Raw genomic sequence first — 21,334 nt, 5'->3', positions numbered from 1 at the left:
CCAATTTCTCCTTTAAATGCAAACTCAAATATTAGGCCCGGGCACTGCAGAGGCTAGCTAAATGTCCTCCGGGGACCTTTTTTTTTTTTTTTTTTTTTTTTTTTTTTTTAACAGCAGCATGGCTTCTTTTGCAAATCATTCTCAGAAGAAAGGATGTGCTCCTACATGATCCCTGCAGCAGACACTTCTTAGCTCTCAAGATTAGGAGTGGTAAAAGGTAAGAAATGTTGCAGAATATTTAAATTTCCAGTGGGACCTTAGCAACAAGCAGGTTCTTTATTGGCAGTAGTCAGGGCATTTTAATGAGACTCACAACTGTGGTTTCACGCTAGTATCATGTTGTCATATTTTGCACTTTTTCTTCCTGTGCAGACCTTTCACTTGTGGACCACAATGTGGAATTTACTGCTTTCTGCACAGATACAAAAATTTGAAATGGAATCTATGGTCTTTTACAATGTTTGCATAGTGACACCATCTTACTTGATCTAAGAATTGGAACTGAATATAGTTGTTATACATCACAGAAAACGAGAGATGGTCCTCCATACAACTGCACCATAGGCGTTGCACTGCTGGGAGTGCAGTTCAGCTGAAATAGGTGTTGCCAGATTGGAAAGGTTGAATTATTGTACCACAAGCTTAAGACAAAGAGAGTGAAAAGAGGTTTTCACTGGGTAAAAAAAATGATACTAGACTTTAAGTTACTGAATTCAATCTAAAATTCCTTTTGTTTCTGATTAAAGAGAAGGGGGATTAAGGAGGATGTTATACCGCTTTTTCACTGTCGGTATCAGCTCAAATCACAGTAGCTCAGCATAGCACAGCTCAGCTCGGTTTGACCACGAGTATCTAAGTATAGTCCTGCAGATACAGTGCTTGGTCTGAATGGCTGGTTGTCACAGTGATGCAATGTAAACTAGAAAAGCACTCGGAGAGCGCAGACCTCCACCAAGGCAGATAAGCCCCCCCAGTCACCATCAAAATGTAATCATTTGTTCCTTGTGCCAGTATCAACATTTCCTGAAAATTTCATCCAAATCTGTCCATAACTTTTTGCGTTATCTTGCTCTAACAGACAGACAGACAAACAGACAAACAAACCCCGATGAAAATATAACCTCTGCTGTTCCTTGGCGGAAGTAACTATTGTGACATCATCTTCAATGCAATTGCACCTACAATCAAGTCAGCAATAGAAGAGGTTATTATTCCAAAAATATAGTTTACATTCACAATCTACGTTCAAGATGGGGCCTCATTGAAAATTTGCTTTGACATTTTCTGAGATTTTCTGCTAGCTGTGCTTGTTACCCAAGTTTCAACGTAATGATGCAACAATGATTCTGGCTTAATCAGAATGGCATAATCACAAACAATCTGTGATCATAAGTATAATACTTCCTTTACCAGCTTGGAATTTCAGAAAAGTTTGTACTACAAATAGTGGTCCCTGCTCTCTTGCAGTGGAAATGCAAAAAAACCCCAAAACATTCTGAATTGAGGTGAGGTGAGTTGAGCCGATACTCTCAGTGGAAAAGCATCAAGATCAAGACAAGAAATGATCAAAACAGTCATAAGTGGCTACAAAGATATCATGTGAGAGACATGCAATAGTTCAATTAATCAATCAAATTTCATCTATATAGCGCCAAATCTTAACAAAAGTTATCTCATGACACTTTACATATAGAGTTGGTTGAAATCAGACTCTCAAGCCAATTTACAGAAACCCAACAGAATCCTCCAGGAGCAAACACTTGTGACTGGTGACAGTGGTGAGGAAAAACTTCCTTTTAACAGGCAGAAACCTTGAGCAGACCCAGACTCCTGGAGGATGGTTGTCTGCCTTGACCAGTTGGGGTTACATTTCTTGTCATCTGAGCTAAGATATTAACATAATTGTCCCTTTAATACAGGACCTGACAGCTTCAAGGCTTATTTCTGTAAACCTTGTCCATGAGGAAATATATCACTCGGTGCTTTGTGCCAAAGTCACTCAATCTCATATGTATATCTATGGCTTTATATGAGTTGCTAATTATTTACTGGTGTGAAATCATATCAGAATAATAATGCAAGCATGTAGTTGTGAGATACTGCATGTGATTTTGGTGTAGAAGACAGGATGTCTGTGGTAGAGTCCCGTTATCAGCTTCACCTGTCTGAGGCTCCACAGAGAAATATGGTTGCCCTTGCAGTATGCTGTACACAAGTCTGGCACTGTTGCCGTAGGTGGGGTCATCAGCATCTGTAGCTGTCACCTGCATCACCGACGTACCTGCAGGACAGACACACAGACATGACAGTCAAGTCAGGAGATGAGTCTACCTCAGTGGTTCAGCTCAACAATAGTTTGACAAACAAGCTTGTCTCATACTGTTTGCCGATTCACCTGCCTGCACCGACTGGATGGGGGAAGGAAATGAAAAACACTCTGCATGCTCTCAGACACAGCAGCAGCTCTTGGGAGCTTGAGCTCAGCTGTTATTTCACCACATTTCATCACTGTCGGCTGAAAACATTCACTTGACCAATTTTGGAGATTTTAATGTCTTAAATTAAATATTACACAGTCTGAATCCATTGATGAGTTCAACAACCCCTGGATTTGGAAAAACCTTTTGAAAACCTATTAGACATTATGAAAAATGTATGGTTGTCAAGGCCAAAAACAAGGTACTTAATCATAGTGCCCAAAAATTGACATTTTTAAGATGGTGTTTTCACCCGACAGCAGTAATTTACTTCCAGAAAATCACTGTTAAATGAACTTGACACACTTAAACTGAGAAAATAGAACAAGTAAAAGTTAAATATGCAGAAGTGTGAAATACATTTTATTAACTTTGCAAAGGATACGTCAACATTTCATTTATGCTCTGATTTCGTGACCTACTTTTTAAGTTACAATATTTTCTCCTTCACAGACCAGTACTGCAAAAGAGACACTGATGTAAACATATCATTCCTTCATCCTCATATCATATTTCACCTCATAATTATTATTAACAGGTGGGATGCAACCCTCTATACTAGTGGGCCTCAGAATTCAATCAGGTGGTACAAGAAAGCAATGTCTTTTTGTAATCTAAAAAGCTATTAAAATGAAATTAAAAATTAAAATATTAAAATAAGTATAATTCATTATTAGAGCTTACATAAATGTGTAAATGTGGAAAAGGCAGTAAATAAAAAATTTCATTGATCAGTTATCTTTGAATCACCATGACCTGTGGAGTTTAGGTAATGTTTCCTACATAATAATATATATTTTTTTATTTTATAGTAATTTGGGAGACAGATCTGCACCTGTAAAAGCATTAGCACATTTAGTGAGGAAATATAACCCAGAATATATTAAATTTGGATTAATAAAGCCATTAGTTTGATGTCATATTATACACTCTGACGGTTAACCTGCTATTTATTTAATTATACATACATTCTGAATGATATTAGTGTGATGAATCATGATTATTTGTGTTCACGTTTAGCAAGAAGCTGAACTTTGTACAATTTAATATCACCAATATTCCAGCTAGTTTTAAATAAATATCCATTGCTCTCCCCAGCTCTAGGTAGACCAAAAAGATGGTCACGAGGGAAAGTGCAAAGGCTTCCAAAAAGTAGTGCACCAACCAGTGGATGACATCTTTTATACAGCCTATGGTGTAGATCTATTGGTGCAATGTCTGCAGCTGGATGATGATGTGCTCCAACTCAGCACAAGTGTCTTTTCAGTTGTATATGTATGTATATGCTAGGGCTGTGCAATTAATCGAAATTCAATTACGATTTCGATTATTACACGCAACGATTACAAAAATTATGTAATCGAGAAAAAACGATTATTAATTTTGAGTTGTTTTAATTCACGCGCACGCAAGCTACCATGAGCTGCTCTGCCCCGCCCCCCTCTAAGCTACTGCTGCCAGCTAGCCGGCAGGTCCACCCCAAGAGGAAAGTTGTACCTAGCGGTCTGGAAAAATGGCAAGAGGATCACAGCAGAAGTGCTTGGTAAACAAAACAGGCAAGTCAAATTCAATTGTATGGAATCACTTTGGGTTTGATGAAGAAGACGAAGAGCAAAAACACATCACATGCAAAAAGTGTTTCGTAGTTGTGTCCGCACCGACCGCTAACACAACAAACCTTTTTAACCATCTAAAGTTTAACCACCGCCACCTTTATCATAATCTTTATCTTATGTAAAACTAAAACGCATAAAAACAACTTCGTCCGCAATGCAATCTTCAGTCTCCGAATCTCTTTACGCTGCAACTCCCGTATTAACCTAACCCTAACTCGTATAACCCTAACGTACGTATTCAACAGGGTGTCCCATAAGTCTCCATACATAGGAAAAATAAACGTTTCTTGACATAAACCATTTTTATTTATATAATATGCTCTATATGACTGCCATTTTGTCGGGAACACATTTCAATGCGTGTCCTCCACTGCTGAAGAACTATAAAGAAGAAATATAAAGAAATACATGTTAGAACCATATGTATTATGTCTCCTATGTATGGAGACTTATGGGACACCCTGTAGATGGCTGATGTATACAGAAGGCCTGAACTGAAACCTCACAGAACGCCACTGAATTTACTATGTTTCATACTACATTGAACATACTTGAATTTACAGTACACTTATTTGATTTCAAAGATTTTTTTGTTTTGTACAAAAGTGAAAATACTTTGTTTTAGTGGTTAAAAGCTTTATTTATGTTTAAAGAGTATATTTTACATTGTTTTGCAAGAAAAAAATAAACAACTTTAAGGTTAACAAATAATCGTTTTTAATAATCGTGATTTCAATTATTGCTAAAATAATCGTGATTATTTTTTTTTTCTATAATCAAGCAGCCCTAGTATATGCTCTTAGCATTCTGATATCCAGTTGCACATATTTTAATAGCACCATGCCACTTCATACAGAATCCACTGGGTATATAACTGTAATCAAGTTGAACTGAGCCTTGACTGAGTGGCAGATAGTTTAACTGAAGATAAATTACCAGGAATGTTAATTTATAAGAAACAGCCTCTCTGCCTGTTCTAATTCTGACATCCATGAAATCTGGACCTAGTTACTCAAATTATAGCATTCATATCTGTTCTACTTATGTGCTTGATCCTGATCACAACCGGCACCCCCTCCTTTGCCAGACTTCTGTATTCAGGTTTCAGCTTAAAAGGCAGAAGGGTGAAAAAAAAAATCGTGAACAGAACTCATTCAGCTACTTCTTTCAGACGTTCTCCTTTGAAAGTCCAGTCCATTCACGGAAGGGATTTCTCTGGCTTTCAGAGTTTCAAGCAGCTCCGGTGCCAGTGCGGTTCATTTCAGGTCAGCCTCGAGGGGTTGCAGACTCTCCAATACCACATAATATTTGGAAAGAAAATCTATCAAGATTTGAAGTAGTAAGTAAGTAGCCTCAGTGGGGATGATAGAAGATTGCGCCCATGCCAGCTTAGTACTGAATATTTCCGTGTTACTGCTTTTGCTTCATCAATTTTGTTTCCTTTTAAGTATTTGTAAGTAAAGAGAAGTAAAAAAAAATATAAAGGCTTTGTATGAGTGAAATAAATCTGTCTGGTTCCAGTCTCCCTGTGTTAATTTATGTATGAAGAAAACAGTTTACCACTCACCAACATTGGACATCTCAGGCACACTGGCGTAGTATGGCCCATGCAGAAACTCAGGAGGGTTATCATTGATGTCCTGAACTTTCACGATGAACTCTGATGGAGGTTCCAGGGGTTTATTTGTGTCTCTGGCCACAGCTTGGGCTGTTAAAGTGTACTGGGCCTGCTCCTCACGGTCCAGGGTTTTTGTGGCATGGATGTTGCCTGTCTTGTCATCAATGACGAAGATTGTTCCTGCACCTTCGCCAGACAGGATGTACTTGATGTTGCCATCACCTGAGTCGACGTCTGAGTGGAGCTAAAGGAGGCATGGGTAGGAGGAGGGTAGGAGATTAGAAATGAAAAGCAGTGAGAGATACGATTAAAGGAACATTAGGCATTTTATGACATCCAAATTAAACCTAGTCCTTGTGTACAAGCATATTTTCTACAACAGTTTGTTTTTTTTCAATGCATTTTGGCCATTTGGAATAATAAATCAGTTAGAGAAGTTTATATTTCTTCCTACTCCTTTTTGCTCATGTAAATTTTGAGGCTTAATACGTTGCAGTTTTAAGTTACTGTTTTGTTTGTTCTCATTCTCTTGATTATCATTTATCTGCATTTCTGTTTTTAAATTGTCATTCATGTACATGATTGAAATGAAGATATCAATCAATCAATCAATCAGTCAATCAATCAATCAATCAACAAATGCAGTATTAGGTCCCTGCCAATTAACCAAATCTCCTTCCAGGTTTATAACATATGGTATCTCTTTTGTTTGACAGTATAACCTATTTCTATAAATAAAGTGTCATCTTATGCACCTTTTCAAGACTCACATTAGAAAAAGGTTCATGTAAAATGCAAAATTTGGGGGAAAAAAAAAGAAAAAGTCTGGCCTTTTTTGACAAACAGTTAAATAAGGTTCAGTGTCTATTAATTAGTAACATATAGTGGTGAAGTTGCACATTGCACCACTCTCAGTGTTAGATTTGTATTAGTTTTTGTAGGCCTATGGGATAATTACCTCCGCCAAGGAGGGAATGTTTTTGCCAGGGTTTGTTTGTTTGTTTGTCTGTCTGTCTGTTTGTCTGTCCGTTAGTGTGCAACATAACTCAAGAAGTTATGGACAGATTTGGATGAAATTTTCAGGGTTTGTTGGAAATGGGATAAGGAAGAAATGATTAAATTTTGGTGGTGATCGGGGGTGGGGGGGCCCACGGGGGGGCCCATTTTCAACAAACCCTGAAAATTTCATCAAAATCTGTCCATAACTTTTTGAGTTATGTTGCACACTAACGGACAGACAAACAGACAGACAGACAAACAAACAAACAAACAAACAAACCCTGGCAAAAACATAACCTCCTTGGCGTGGGGGGGCCCACGGGGGGCGCCACTGATCAGCCTTGGCGGAGGTCTGCGCTCTCTGAGTGCTTCTAGTTTTGGGATGGGATCATTTGCGCCTACGGCCTCTCCTACCACCACCGAGCATTCATATACGTTCATACACCAGTGTAGGTAGCAACACTGGTGGCAAGGTCACAACAGCACATGACTAGGACAGAGCGGGATTCAAACTGCCAACCCTTCAGTTACTGGACGACCCGCTCTACCTCCTGAGCCACGGCCACCCCATAATAAGACTCCTATTACCTTTGTTGGACTCATGGGTTGGACTCTACCTATGTTGTTAAGTTTTAACTGCTCAAAGGTGTTTTCAGATAGGTAGGAGTACCAAAGGTGATTGGCCGCTGTAACTACCAATCACTGTTCAGATTCTCTCAGATTGGATTTTACCACTCTATTGATTTAGACTGTGGACTAAGATGCAGAATGAAGGTAGACATTTTCAAACTAAAATTTTCCCCCAATTTTGGTTCCTGCAGCTTTAATGAGATAATAATGTTGGTTCAGAGTAGTAGTTAACACTTCTGTTTCACAGATAGGAGGTTCCATGTTTATTTCCTAGTCCGAGTGGGGGCTTTCTTTGTTGATTTTACTTTTTTCCCACCTCTGGTTTTCACGTAATTCAAAATAGATATACATAGATTAATTCTTCTGCCAGTGCCCTTGACCAAGGCACTGATGAAGATCTGGAGTTTGTCTTCAAGTGCCTTCACTGGCAGCTTGCTGGTAAGTGCAAATGCTAATGCAAAGAGCTTGGTGTATTAGGATGAGTAAAATGCAGAGATGGGTTGATAAAGTGAGTTTACATCATACAATACAATATAGTAGTAGACGTGTGTAATGGATGTTAACCCATAAGGACCCAGTGTGACTTTTGTGTCAGTTCCCAAATAATTTTTTCTCTCTATTTAACCTTTCCTAAATGACTTATAACCATTTCTTATAATATTATCCTCTGAATTTAGCTTTTTTTTTTTTCCCCCAGAGAAAATCATCTATTTTCCTATGTTTAATTAACTGATTATGAAGACGTTCAAAAAAGCTCAGAGGAAAGTCAAAGGTTATTGTGTCAAAACAGAAAAAAACTGAAGACAAGTCTTTTTCAGTAAAAAACATAGCATTAACTGAACATAAACCAAGTGTGTCCATCCACTGTCATTGATCCAACTCCATGGGTTTTACTGGTGAATCAATGTTGTAGAAGATGACAGTGTTTCCATGTTCACTACGGAGCCTCTGACTATCCAAACGGGTCATATCTGATGACCATGAAAAGATGAATAACTGTATTTTACACCAATTATTTACATGTATGGATAGGACGGGTGAATAAACAGTTTAGATCAGTTGATGCTTTTGGTCGACAGTGGATGTTTGGGTCTTTATGGGTTAATACTGGATGCTAACATCATAAATTTAAAAAAATGAAGACATGGAATAGACCCACTTCCTCTTTAGATTTTAACGGCCCATTCAAAGGTAGTGAAAATGCAACAATTCTTATTTTCATGTTCATACACTAATGAAAACACAAATATATCATATTCCAATTAGATCCCCTTGAGTTCTACAGACATACAAATTCTGGACCTTTACTGTAAAAATGGCTGGTAGTTGCAACGCGTGCTTTACATGTGGACCGATCAGGGGATCGGTCTTTATGGATGACAAAACAAATGGACTCCTTTGCTTCGTCTACTCTGATATTATAGCGATGTGTATATAGCTATATGTCTAAACCTGTATGACTGCCTCTTCATGACACTACAGAAGTATTTGCTCTAAACCAGATGATGGAAATGCTCCTAATTGGCATTCTTTTCTTGCAACATTTCAAAAGCTTGCTTCAGATTTGCTTGACAATTATATGGAGGCACAACTACAGTGTGTGCCTTTATCTCCTTTGTACATGCTCCTGCCAGGGCTTCAATTGTGTTCTTGCATTTTTATGTGGATCTTTTTTTAGTAGGAAAGAGGGAAAAACTTTCATTTAAAAATACATGTGTGCATGTGGCCTATAAGCCTTAAAGCTGCTAAAAATCTGAGATAAATAGGTAGCGTGTGCTCTGTGGGAAAGCACTGATAACTAAGGGGCTTAAAAAGGTTGTCAACAAAAATGAAGCATGCTTAACATTCAGTGAAACTCTTGCTCTTTCTTTACAGTCCCCATAGGCTGTGAAATATGATGCACTGTAAACATCATTTGTTGTTTGGTTATGAAAGCCGCTGCTTGGTGTGACTGATGTTGCTGAGAAGTACTACCACCAATCATGTTCACCCTTCACTGTGAGTGTGACCTCTCCCTCTATGTGATGAGTGGGAGAAAAAAAAAGTAAGTTCTGTTGGAGCTGTGCTGTGCTGCTACACACCCTTGTCCTTCACTATCATCACAGGAGGGCAATGTGGCTATTAATTAGACATCAAGTCAAATTCTCAGCTGTAAATCCAGGATAGAATAAACATACTTAATCAAACTTACCCTGCCCACCAAAACTGGATCGGGTCCAGTGTACTCCTCAATGACAAAGAACTGATTCCAGACCCATCCTCGTTTGGACCTGTGGAGCACCTGTCCTTCCTTCCCTGTTCTCTGTCTGTGTCTATGCAGGGACACATGACCTTTTGAAGACAAGAGACAAGTCTTATTTAGCAACAGACTCACTGTTCTCTCTAACAATTTCTGTTCTGTGTATAATTTTTTAACATCATTATCCTCTGGACCATTTTTTTAACTTTTCAGTTTGATCCAAGCTAACTGTGGCCTGTGGTGTCTGTCTGAATCAAACTGTGGGCTTTGTTTGTTTTTCACGTGAATGATTCAAACTTTTATACGGCTTGCAGGATGTTAGAGCAGATAATCCTCAGTCATTAAAAAAGACAAAGGAAAACAACTGGATGAAGGAATAATGACCAAAATATTGATTCATTTAAAATCCTGATAATTGTCAAAATGTCAACATGAAAACCTGCATCAAAGTGCAGAAACTCCACTAAAATTGAATCTGTTTATCCAGGGCAGTCAAGTGGAAAAAACTACCCACAATAGGCAACATGATGATGTTCGATGTATGCACATCTACAAACCAAAAAAGGTCAAGTATAAGGAAATACAGCTTGCGTAGTTGGTGACAGTAGGTTATAGATAATATCATGCAAATCAAATCAACTGGATCAACTAAATTGCTTAACATAACCATGAACCTGTGTACAGACTTTCAGGTGTGAAGAGGCCCTTTTGGGGAATCCCACTGTAGTATTTACACTCATCTATACATGGAGTTGCTTAAATATGCAGAACTGCAGGATTTGGTGAAACTTCAGTGTTGTCTTGTACTTCTGCTGTCATTAACATGCTGCCAACTCTTGTCATACCTGGATGTCTGTGTCTGTGACTCCTTTGATCCAAAGAAGTGTTTCCTTTCCGGGTTCCTAATGCAACGCTACAGAGCGCAGAAACTCCCACCAAGACCAGGAAAGCCCTCAGGAGCCCGAGGCCCTCCCGCCTCATTAACAGCATCACCATCTTTGCCCAACGTGAGCAGCTGTGCACTGTGCTCTGCGCCCTGATTTCTGCTGCCTCTCAGTGGAGCTCCGCCCCCACCGAGGTGATATCCTGGTTGTGCTAACGAAACGTTGGTGAACTTCCTAGTTCATTAGCTGTGATGGGACCGGTTACCACGGATAGTCATAACCAACTTGCTTGATGATGCCTTTTTAAGTGTAGTATTTGTTTTTCTCTTGAGTCTTTTCTCCCTCTCTCCTCAAATCACAGGGCCTGAAGGAAAAGAGAAGAGAAAGCAGCATGGTCAGTGACAGTCAAAAGGGTCAAACAGCTGCTAAAAACAAATTCATATCTAATCTGAGAAAACATTTGTAGTTTAATCACAATCATCCTTTGCATTAAACACAAAATTAACACTAATACTCATTGCTTCCTGTCTGGTGCACAGCAGCGTTAATCAGCCTCAGTTCAAGATCTGACTTCTGCTTGTCGTGTTGATTAGTATGTTGTACTAATTACCCAGACAGTGGTGTGTGTACACTCATTAGCTTTAATTGAATTAGTCACAGACTGATTCAGTGTGTGTGGGGCATGGCTCATGTGCAACATTAGGTTTTTTATTACTATTTTTACAGCCGTTATGAATGTACTGACAAAAAAGATCACTCAAACATGACAAAGTATGACACATAGTCATACTGCATCACGGCTTTAGTTTAGTTTTCACTCTGATGTTAGTGACAACTGTGAAGTGTTGAAGTTTTCATGAAATGCACTCGTCTCATTACATCCATCAGGTCCTATCCTACCTGTTTTAGAGTTAGAGTTCCACTTAATCCATGTTTAAACTAATGGAGTTAATGTCGTGTTTAGGCCACATGTTTTAGCCTCATGAAAGTCCTTAAGACAGGGTTAGAGTTTTAACAGAAGAAGTGTGAGGCATTTATTAGACTTCATTTGAAAATGAACACATTCTGGTTTCTGTGATTAATATGTAGATGAATAACTTGAACTTTATTCCTTTAAACATGGCTCAAATGTAACCATAACCCTAAAATGGGTTGTCAGTCACTGCGGTAAAAGGTTAAGGGATTCAACAAATATAGATGAAATGTCTTAATTACAGCTTCACTGAGCAGCACATAAAATCCACTGACTAAAACGATAAAGACAATTTTGCTCCACTATCCACACAGCAGGTCAAAGTCACTGCTCTGCTACATAGACACAAACTTGGCTAATGGTTATGGATTATTTTGTAATCCAGTGCCAGCAAGTCTAAGATTGTTAGTCAGTCACTTAGTCAGTGAAATTTAGAAAATTAGATTGATTAATTGAGATAAAGTGCAACGACACTGGCTAAGGAATGAAACTGAACTCTGAAATCAAGTCAATCAACATATTGATAGGCATGTTTAAAACAACAGAAATCCACCAGTGTGCTGTACAATGATGAGAGAAATGGGTTAATGATACAATACAACAGACAACATATAATACCACACATTATGTATAATGTTTGGAAGAATTTCAGTCATATTTCAGTCAAAGTAAAAAAAAAAAAAAAAACAACAGTTAGACATAAAAATGTCACTCATCACAATCAAGTACATCATGAAAAACTCACTCAAAATGACACAACTGCATGTATTACTAGTATTGTATTAGTGTGTGTACAATACACTCTGTGTGTGTGTGCATGTGCGTATGTGCGTATGTGTGCGTGTGTGTGTGTGTGTGTGTGTGTGTGTGTGTGTGTGGTCTTAATTGTCAAAAGAAGAGAAAATCCCTTCAGGGCTCACTGGCTTCTTTTGACCACATGATCAGCCAGGAAGTGTTGACAATTAATCCCATACCGCCTCATCATCTGGTTAATTATCCTTGGAACTTTTGATTGATGTGCATATTTTCCACATACTGTTTAGTCCTTAAGGTCTTTTTTTAAATCTCTGCAGCAAAAGGCAACTGCCTGATGGATGAAACTGTGTCTTAAATCACCACAGAGACATAGGAGGAATCAAAGATGAAAATATGAAGAATCATGTTTAGTTGGGTGGTTTTACCCCCAAAACTATCTAGTAGTATCAATAGGAAATAAAGTCGGGCCCTGAAAAGGAAAAACTATTTAAATTCAATCTAGAAAATCAAAACCAAACCTGAGGAAAATCTATTCCCGGAACCACAAGGTTGTCATATTCAATTTAAAAAAAATAAAACTTCAAAGAAGTCGTTCAGCAGCAACAACAAAATGGCAGAAAATCTAAAATCTAATTTGCACATTTGTATTCAGAACTGATACCCGCTATGCAAAATCTATGAACACACCTGTCAAACTGTCATTTAAGTGTCCATTTAAATGGAAGATTTTTAAACACAAGTAAAAACAATGTAGCCAGTATGTTCCTTCCACAAACATGTTGCTTCTGCTAATTTGTGTGGGACTATAGTCAAGTCAAACAGTGGAAAAAAGAAAGAAAACAGTAACACATAGAAAACCTGGAAGAATTAGAAAAAAGACAAAAAAAAAAAATGTTGGATTTTCCCCCATACAAGTGTTTTAAGACCTTGAAAACTTTTGGGAAACTCTTTTATTAGTGTTAAGCCCTTACTTTAACTGGTAAGAGCTTTTACAGGCTTTAGAGTCATAGTCATGGTCCCATTTACTGACAATAGCTTAGATGTATATGATGCAGGTCATATCAAATTATTAAATATAAATATACTGTATGTAGATGATCTGATACTGTGGAAAAGAGAAGACACTATTCCAAGCTTCCATGTTCAGCCATCATTAGTCAGCGACAAAAACACAAGATTGTGACTTGGACTTCAGATGCATGTGAGTTGCACATAACAGTGACTCAAGATTTGACTCAGACTCATAATTTGGGACTCCTGAACAATCTGTACTTTGTTCTTGATCAAAAGCTACTACTCTCAGTCTGGGTATGATTCCATACCCAGTTACCAGCTGTAACCTTATGCATACGTGTGACCACAGAAATCTATCTATATCTATGTCAAAGCCCAGTCATTGAAAAAGAGGCTGTTTAGGAGGCTTGTTCTGATACTCTAATCTCATTTTCAATTTGTTTTTATTTAAAGGTATAGGCAGTCCTAGGACCTGTCTTATTTACTGTCTATATAAAACAACCTTCCAAATGCCATGTATCATTTTAATGCCGATGATACTGTAATTCACTGCTACTCTTCTTCATTTGCACAGCCGTTAAAGTATTTACAGTTGGCTTTTAATATGGTCCAGTGTCATCTACAGGCACTAAAACTAGTTTTAAATGCAGACAAAACCAAACTCATGGTATTTGCACATAAACGTGACATACCAGAAATAATTGAGCTGATAACAACTGCCCGAGGTACTCAAATAGAATTAGTGTCCACATATTAGTACCTTGGATTTTTGATTGATCAGGTGCTTTCTTTCCAAGCTCATAATGCAAACTTGGTTTGTAAGTTAGGTTGAATCGACAGTTCCATTATCGTAACAAATCCAGCTTCTCCCTCAGACCACATAAATCCCTTGCGTCAGCTACTTTTTTATCAATGCTCGATTATGGAGATGTTCTGTATATGAGTGCCTCATACAGATGTCTGCAATCTTTGAACACGATTTATCACAGGTTGTTGTCGTCTCACTCACCACTGTGAATTGTACACTAAAGCTGAGTGGCCTTCACTGAGCTCCCAAAGGTTCACCCACTGGTTGTCCCTGATCTATAAGGCTCTTCTTGGGTTAGTTCCGTCATATTTGTCTTCTCTTCTTCAGAGAACCAATAGCCCTTATGCCCTATGGACATGTGATATTTATCACCTGAATCTTCCAAGGACTCGAACAGAAATGGGAAAGCGAGCTTTCAGTGTTGCCACCCCCTCTGCCTGAAATACTCATCAATTGGAACTAAAAAATACCAGAACTCATCTCACTCCAAGCTTTTTATACTATTTTACTGATTAGACAGTGGAAATCCTTTGGACAGTGCCTGTGTTTTTAATTTGCTTGCTGACCTCAACCAGATCTTGCACGTAGAACAAGAAATTGTATGTGACCTAAACTACACTGCACTTTAAAATTCTGTCAAACTGTTGTTATTATTTTGTGACATTTCTAAATTACCTGTCTTTCATCATAGTGTGTGCTGCTTGACCTCTTGGTCAGGTCACCCTTGTAAAAGAGATCTCGATCTCAGTGGGATTTTATCTGGTTAAATAAAGGGTAAATAAAATAAAATAAAATAAAATAAATTACGGCCTCAAAGACTTTTGCCCCTTTCACACTACTATGCATATTTTGTAAAATGGTTATTTTTCTGTGTTCTCCATGTCTTTTCTACACATACACAGTGTTTTAGGATGCAAAATGGAGATTTTTAAAATCAAAAAAATCTGAAAATGATGGCATCACACTTTTGACAGATGCTTTTTTTTGTTTTTGCGTGTAATGATGCTGCACCTGAAACATTAATCCCGGTGTGAACTAACGCTTAACTTTAATTTGAAACTGAATTTGTTTGTTCTGTTCACCTTCATGACAGATTAAAGCCTCTGTGTCTGCTATACCCAGTAGCTATTATCCACAGTTTCCACACAAACAGTGATTTGTCTGAGTGTTTTGACCAGTTTGTAGACATTTTTGTGTTTTGACATTTTGTAAAACAAAGCTCATGAAAACTGTTTTTGTTATTTAATGGTGGAAGAAAACAAATGTTAAGAACAATATCTGTGTTAGTGTGAACAGGGAATTAAAGACATCTGGCACAAAAGAAAAATTATTAATGACAAAATTAAACAGAGAAAGCAATATTAGTATTGAATATTAGAGGAATGTTATTTTAAATATTGTATTTCCTAACATATTTTGTGCACATCAGTGCCGTAGTTTTTGTGTATAACAGCCTTAACTAAACCAATAAACCAGCCGAGATCCAGATGAAAAGTCAACCTCTACAGCAGAGGTAATTAAATTGATTGATAGGAGAGTTACAGAACAGGAATAAAATGAAATATCTGTGTGACTTGATAACAATGAAATGACCTTACTGTCATATTAAAATAAAGTAATCACCAGAAAATAATTTTTCTTTCATACAGGAAAGAGATAATGAAATAATATCCAGATCACTTTGATGATTTGAAGCACCCACACACTTGGTTGCTTTTGATGTGAATGTTAAAACCTCTGTGTGCAGTTTGAGATCAGGAATCCTGGATAAATGTGCAAATATTTCCTATATTGTCCAATTCTCATTTCATTATTTCTGTTATTTCCAGTGGGTCACGGAGCTCTGGAGAGGGAGACGGCAGAAGGAAGACTGAGAGAACAGAACAGAGAAATGAACAGCGATAATGACTCCCCAGGGCAGACATGCCTTTTGGCCAGACAACTTCCTCTGTCTGAATACATGACTCAAGAGTCACATTAGAATAGTGAACAACATGTGTGTGTTTTGTGTGTGTGTGTTCGCTTTTCCCTCGGGCCCGTGTTCATGCTGTGAATCTATGAGTCGAGTGTTGAACTAGACTTCTGTGATTCATTGGCTAACATTAGAGAGTAGCGAGACAATGGTGTGTGTCACAGGGAGGTCAGACCCAGCAGTAGAGCTAAACTGATCATCTGGATATGTCAATGATGGATTACATGTACTTTAGGTTTGTCTATGAAAACCTCTCCTGCAGCTTTCCTGGACTCAGCAAGTACTGTATTTGAGCAGAATGAATTCCTTTACTTTGCTCCAAAAAACTCCTGAATATGAAAAATCTAATGATCGCATAATGATGAAAACATTCTGGTAATCATGTTTAACAGTGAATATGAAAAAATGAGGAGGTTTGTCGAAGCTGAATTAAATAATTTTATTTCTACTTTTGATTGCCTGTATCTCAATGTACCTCCTCAGTTGGAGTTGCTCTAAAGACTACCCGGCTGCTTTCACAATGGGGATCTCACTCCAAATAGTGTTTTTTCACTGAATTTGAATATGTTTCTTTAACTTGTTTCAAAGTGCTTCTCCTTGTCTGCATATCTCAGCTTTTACTGCTCTGCTTTGTGTCCTGTTCTCTCTGTTTGACTTAGTTCTGCACAATCAGATGAATATGATAACAGATTTGAAGTTCTGCAGTTGTACCTGTAAATGCAGACTCAGAACTCAATACTGGCTTATAGGTTCAGCACGTGATCTTTAGGGCTGAGTACAACACTATGTACACTGTTCTAGATTAATATGGCACCAACCAAACTTCTTAGATTCCACTGATTAAACAAACAAACAAACAAAAAAAAAAAAAACAGCTTGATATTATTTTGTGTATTTACCAAATTTAATTTCATTCAGCATCACTTCCAGTGCATGCAGTATGTACAGTATGCACAGATTAAGGTAAACTTTACTGTCTCTAAGAGGAAGTTATTTAAGCTCAAAAGAAAGAAAGAAAGAAAGAAAGAATCTTCTATACCTCTCAGTCCTGCATCTTAATGAAGACATTTTAAAATTAATTTATACATTTTATTAATCCCTGGGTTAACCGACAGCTCAAAGTTGTGGTAAGTAGGTTTGTTTTTAGTGTTGCAAAGCTACTTTGAGAGTACAACCATGCAAACAGGTTGAAAAATGACACTAAAGATTGTTAAGATAATGTATATTGTTATTTCCTTGATGCTAAAAAAAAAAGACTGGTTTTGAAAAAAAGTTTAATCTACAGGAACTGGTACTACAGTCAAGGTATCAGTGTTGGTGCCAATAACAAAACAAAACAACAGAAATCATAGGCCTAATGTTTTTTAATAGCATTGTGTGCTAAATTGCAGATTGCAACCAAATGAATACCCCTTGACTCATCCTCCTATATGGTGGCCGCCATAAACCACAGAAACTGAGAGTCCTCATATTTCCTGACTGTATTTGAAACAGTTGTGACCTCACAACCCACAGCCCATTACTCAAAGCTCTGGACTCTAACCCATGGAGCTGCATGAGTTTCCCCACCATACTAATACGTTAGACCAGTGGTTCCCAATCTTTTTTGGGTCGTGACCCCATTTTAACATCACAAATTTCTGGTGACTCCAGACAATCAAAATGGAGACATTTTTTGCTAAAATCAATTTATTTTTGATCATGCAACAGTTTGCTATACTATGTTTTTGACGACATTTAGTCTCTATAATATATATAATGCACCTTTTTGGTGTCTGCTTCTCAGTTTGTCTTGGAGATGTCTTAGTGGGGCCAGGTGGGTGAAGAAATCTTTCCATTCTCTGGTTTTCTGACTGCGAATGTATCCGGCCAAGTTGAAGTGTAGTAACGCACATAGTCACATGATCGGGTCAATCAAGATATGCCCTCTCAGATATTATGTTCTGCATTTTATTTGATCTTGATTTTTTTTTTTTTTTTTTTAAGTGTGTGGTGTTTTAATTTAATGGAATATATACTGAATAATTTAAAAATATATATTTTTTATCAGTAAATTTTATTTTTTAATCAATTACTAGAAATTTCAGGCGACCCCATGTGGGCTGAAGAACACTGTGTTCGACTCACTCATAATCATTTTATCTTTTGGGTCATTAAAAATCAGCATTCAGCATTTGGAAAACCAAACACTGCTCACTTTATTTTGGAACCTGTTGTAAAATGACCTGAGGAGCTGCTCTCATTAGATGCAAACAAAGGGATTTTCAATGACTTGGATACAGGCACATTTGGCTGAGTATGTTTTTCCTGATTTTTGATTAACATTTGTTGGTTACAGTGATGTTTTGTGATTCTGTAATTTACCTACATGTGATGTTTGCTTCGATGGATGTACAATATGGCCACAACATTCCTTATACTGTACCTAAAATACTAAAACATGTCTAAAAAAACAAGCTAAAGGGAAAAGCACCAAGGCTTCAGACTCACCGACTGGTTCAGATCAGAGTGAACGAACTACAGGTGTGAAAATGTAAAGGCCCCAAGTGTGAATTAACCAAGATCTTGTCAAAGAGAAAAGAGATGTAGAATGTGTTGTTTGTTCACACAAAACAGTCTGAAACTGACATTTGTTCCTTGTTAATTTCTCACAGTCACTGTGTCATCATTTTGTTCCTGCAACATTGCGCTCATTTGGCGTCTGGACAGAAATCAAAACGAAAGCCAACACAAGTTAGTCTAAAGTTACGACACAACTTGAGGCAGCATTCAGGTATCTGTACTTTACCTGAATACAGTCTTTTACTTTTGCTTGCTATATTTTAGCACAAACATCTATACTTTGTACCTTTTTTCAATGCAGACTTGTTATTTTAGGCTTTGTCCACACAGAGACGAAAACGATCTATTTCTTTTTCATTTAAACAAACAAAAACAAAAAAGTTTTTGTAGAAATACACAAAAACGGATACACAAAAAAAAAGGCTTGGAGCATGCACATAAAACTTGTGTGACACCAAGACAAACCACTAGCGCACAGAAAAGACAACCCTTTAATGTGGTTATAGATACACGTCATGCACAACCAAAAAATGGTAACAAGCCAAAACAGACAAACAAAAAAAGAAAGGCCTGAGAAGATGAAAATAACTTCAAAAATGACAAACAATGTAAACAATGTAATACGCTGAAAATAGTTCAAAATATGCAACCTATATGCATGACACAAGGAAGGAGGAAATCTATATAAAAGACGTAACAAGAAGATAATCACAGCCTCTTCCATTGGGACTTTTACTCTAAAATAAGACTACATTTCCTAGCTTGAACATTTTCACTTTTACTGCATAAAGAAGATGAATCAGACCAGTACCAAATATCTCTGCATTGACAGGAATAAAGAATGTGTGGACCTTTGCCACCTCTAATCTAGACACAAATCTATACATTATAAAAACCCCCTGAGAAAATGAAAGATAAATGAGAACATCATTGTACTTATTTATATAAAGGGGCCGACAAACACCGTAAACACATTTCACTGCTCGTCGCTGTATCAAGATGTTCCAAGATAATTTCTTGACATCGATATAATGGCGTACTTAGGCAGCAAATGACACTGAACAAAACAAACAGGCGACTATCACCACTGTAGGACCGAACCTGTATCTGCTCACCAGACGCCCCTCCACAGCCCTATTTGAACCAGATGTGAGATTTTTTTTTTTCCGATATGTTTATGCTGCAATGGAAAAGAGGGTCATGTGAGGTTTAAAATGCGATTTTCTGTTGCTGTAGAAATCCACTCCCACTTTCCGAAAAGCAAATCCCTGAGCCACATTGCTGCAGATAGAAAGCTGTGGACTTTAGTGTGAAGTGTATTTTTTGATGCCTTTAAATCTAACCCTCCGTACCCCCTTCCCTCCAATTTGTCAGGATAGATTTTTAGAATGTGATGTGATGGATGCGAAAAGAGCAGAAAGCAGATAAGAGGTAGCGGTGAAGGACGAAGACATGGTCAGGTTTCATTCCAGCTGACTTGAGATTTAACCCCTGGATTTAGAAGCAAAAAAAAGAAAAAATTCTCCATCAGAACAAAGTTGATAAGTATATTAAGTATAAATCACTTTTGTTTCCAGTTATGAATATTGTTAGTTTAGGACAGGATTGCAGGGAAAAAGACTGAGAGAAACCAGAGAGGGCCACCAAAAACCCAAAGACTAAAAGACATACAGCAGACAGTCTGTGTATTAAAGTTCACTTTGGGTGTCTCATTTCGGTGGCCGGCTCTTTGTGGTCTGTTAAAAGCTGAAAACAGACACCCAGCGTTTAGCTCACACCACGAAACCTGAGGCTTAATTGCCTTTCAATTAGTGGAACTAACAGGCCTGCATCCACATATGTGTGTGCGTGTGTGTGTGTGTGTGGTGAAGTGATTATGAAGAAAGAACGGCTACGCTTTCTCAGCATTCGTGAAAATAAGTATTAATGAGAGGCCGGTAACACACACAAACACACACACCTACACACAGATCTGCAGTCAGTCTTCACGCTCATGTGTGTGCATGCCTCTGGATCTGTTCCATGTTGTATAAATCTGTGTGTTTGTGTGTATGTGTGTGTATGTAGGATGCTGATTCCTGTTAAATCATTTGTGAAATTCAAGCACTAATTACCACACATATTAAGTACTACACACACGCACAAAGAGTCTTCTTCATGTGCTATTAACTCTCATCAGCCTCTCTTTAGTATCATTAGTATCTTTTTACACCAGTCCCATTGTGGGAGTGACCAGAACATGGGGATTTAATTATGAAGTTTTAATTAGAAACCTACATCACAGTACAGTTGGTGGTGTTTTCATTTCAATTGTCAAGTGAACTCAAAGTGAACTCACAGAGGATCACAAAGAAAAGAAAAAATAGAGACAGATTGAAAGAAAATGTGTATCAAGTGTGTTTCAATCACCATTTGGAGCAAATAAACTGTACTCCAAAATGGCATTTCAAGACTGTTTCTGGGTTTTGGGAGCTTTTTTTTTTTTTTCTGAAAAGGAAAATTTTTTAGTCAAGCATCAGTAAAGTTCACTATGAACAAGACTTTAATACTCTCTCTACATTTGTTTTTACAGTGTATTTTATCCACTTTAAATGATGATAGTGATTAGCTACACTACTTTGGAGCCAAAACGAGGACTTTAATCACTGATATTGAAAATAAAACTGAAAAAGGAAACATTGGCATTGAAAAACATGTATTGTAAAAAATTGTAATGGGATTGAAACAGGTAATGACATTGATAATGTTGAAAATCATATTATTTTTATTTGATGTCACTATTCTAT

General features: G+C 37.6%; 1 protein-coding gene across 3 annotated transcripts in view; it reads right to left on the bottom strand.

Moving 5' to 3' along the window:
* Nucleotides 1–21,334, bottom strand: part of cdh11 (cadherin 11, type 2, OB-cadherin (osteoblast)) — a 137,001-nt gene that overhangs the window by 32,641 nt on the left and 83,026 nt on the right. For all 3 annotated transcript variants that reach the window (XM_030156096.1, XM_030156095.1, XM_030156097.1), the window contains 4 exons: nucleotides 10,425–10,827; nucleotides 9,532–9,671; nucleotides 5,661–5,955; nucleotides 2,162–2,281 (listed from right to left, as the gene is read on the bottom strand). In XM_030156096.1, coding sequence (XP_030011956.1) covers nucleotides 2,162–2,281; nucleotides 5,661–5,955; nucleotides 9,532–9,671; nucleotides 10,425–10,575 — 706 coding nt within the window. In that variant the 5' untranslated portion in view covers nucleotides 10,576–10,827. The remainder of the gene's footprint in view (nucleotides 1–2,161; nucleotides 2,282–5,660; nucleotides 5,956–9,531; nucleotides 9,672–10,424; nucleotides 10,828–21,334) is intronic.

This window comes from Sphaeramia orbicularis, chromosome 15, assembly GCF_902148855.1.
Source record: "Sphaeramia orbicularis chromosome 15, fSphaOr1.1, whole genome shotgun sequence".
NCBI lineage: Eukaryota > Metazoa > Chordata > Actinopteri > Kurtiformes > Apogonidae > Sphaeramia > Sphaeramia orbicularis.
The sequence above is the reverse complement of the archived record's forward strand: the minus strand, read 5'-3'. Positions and strand labels throughout refer to the sequence as shown.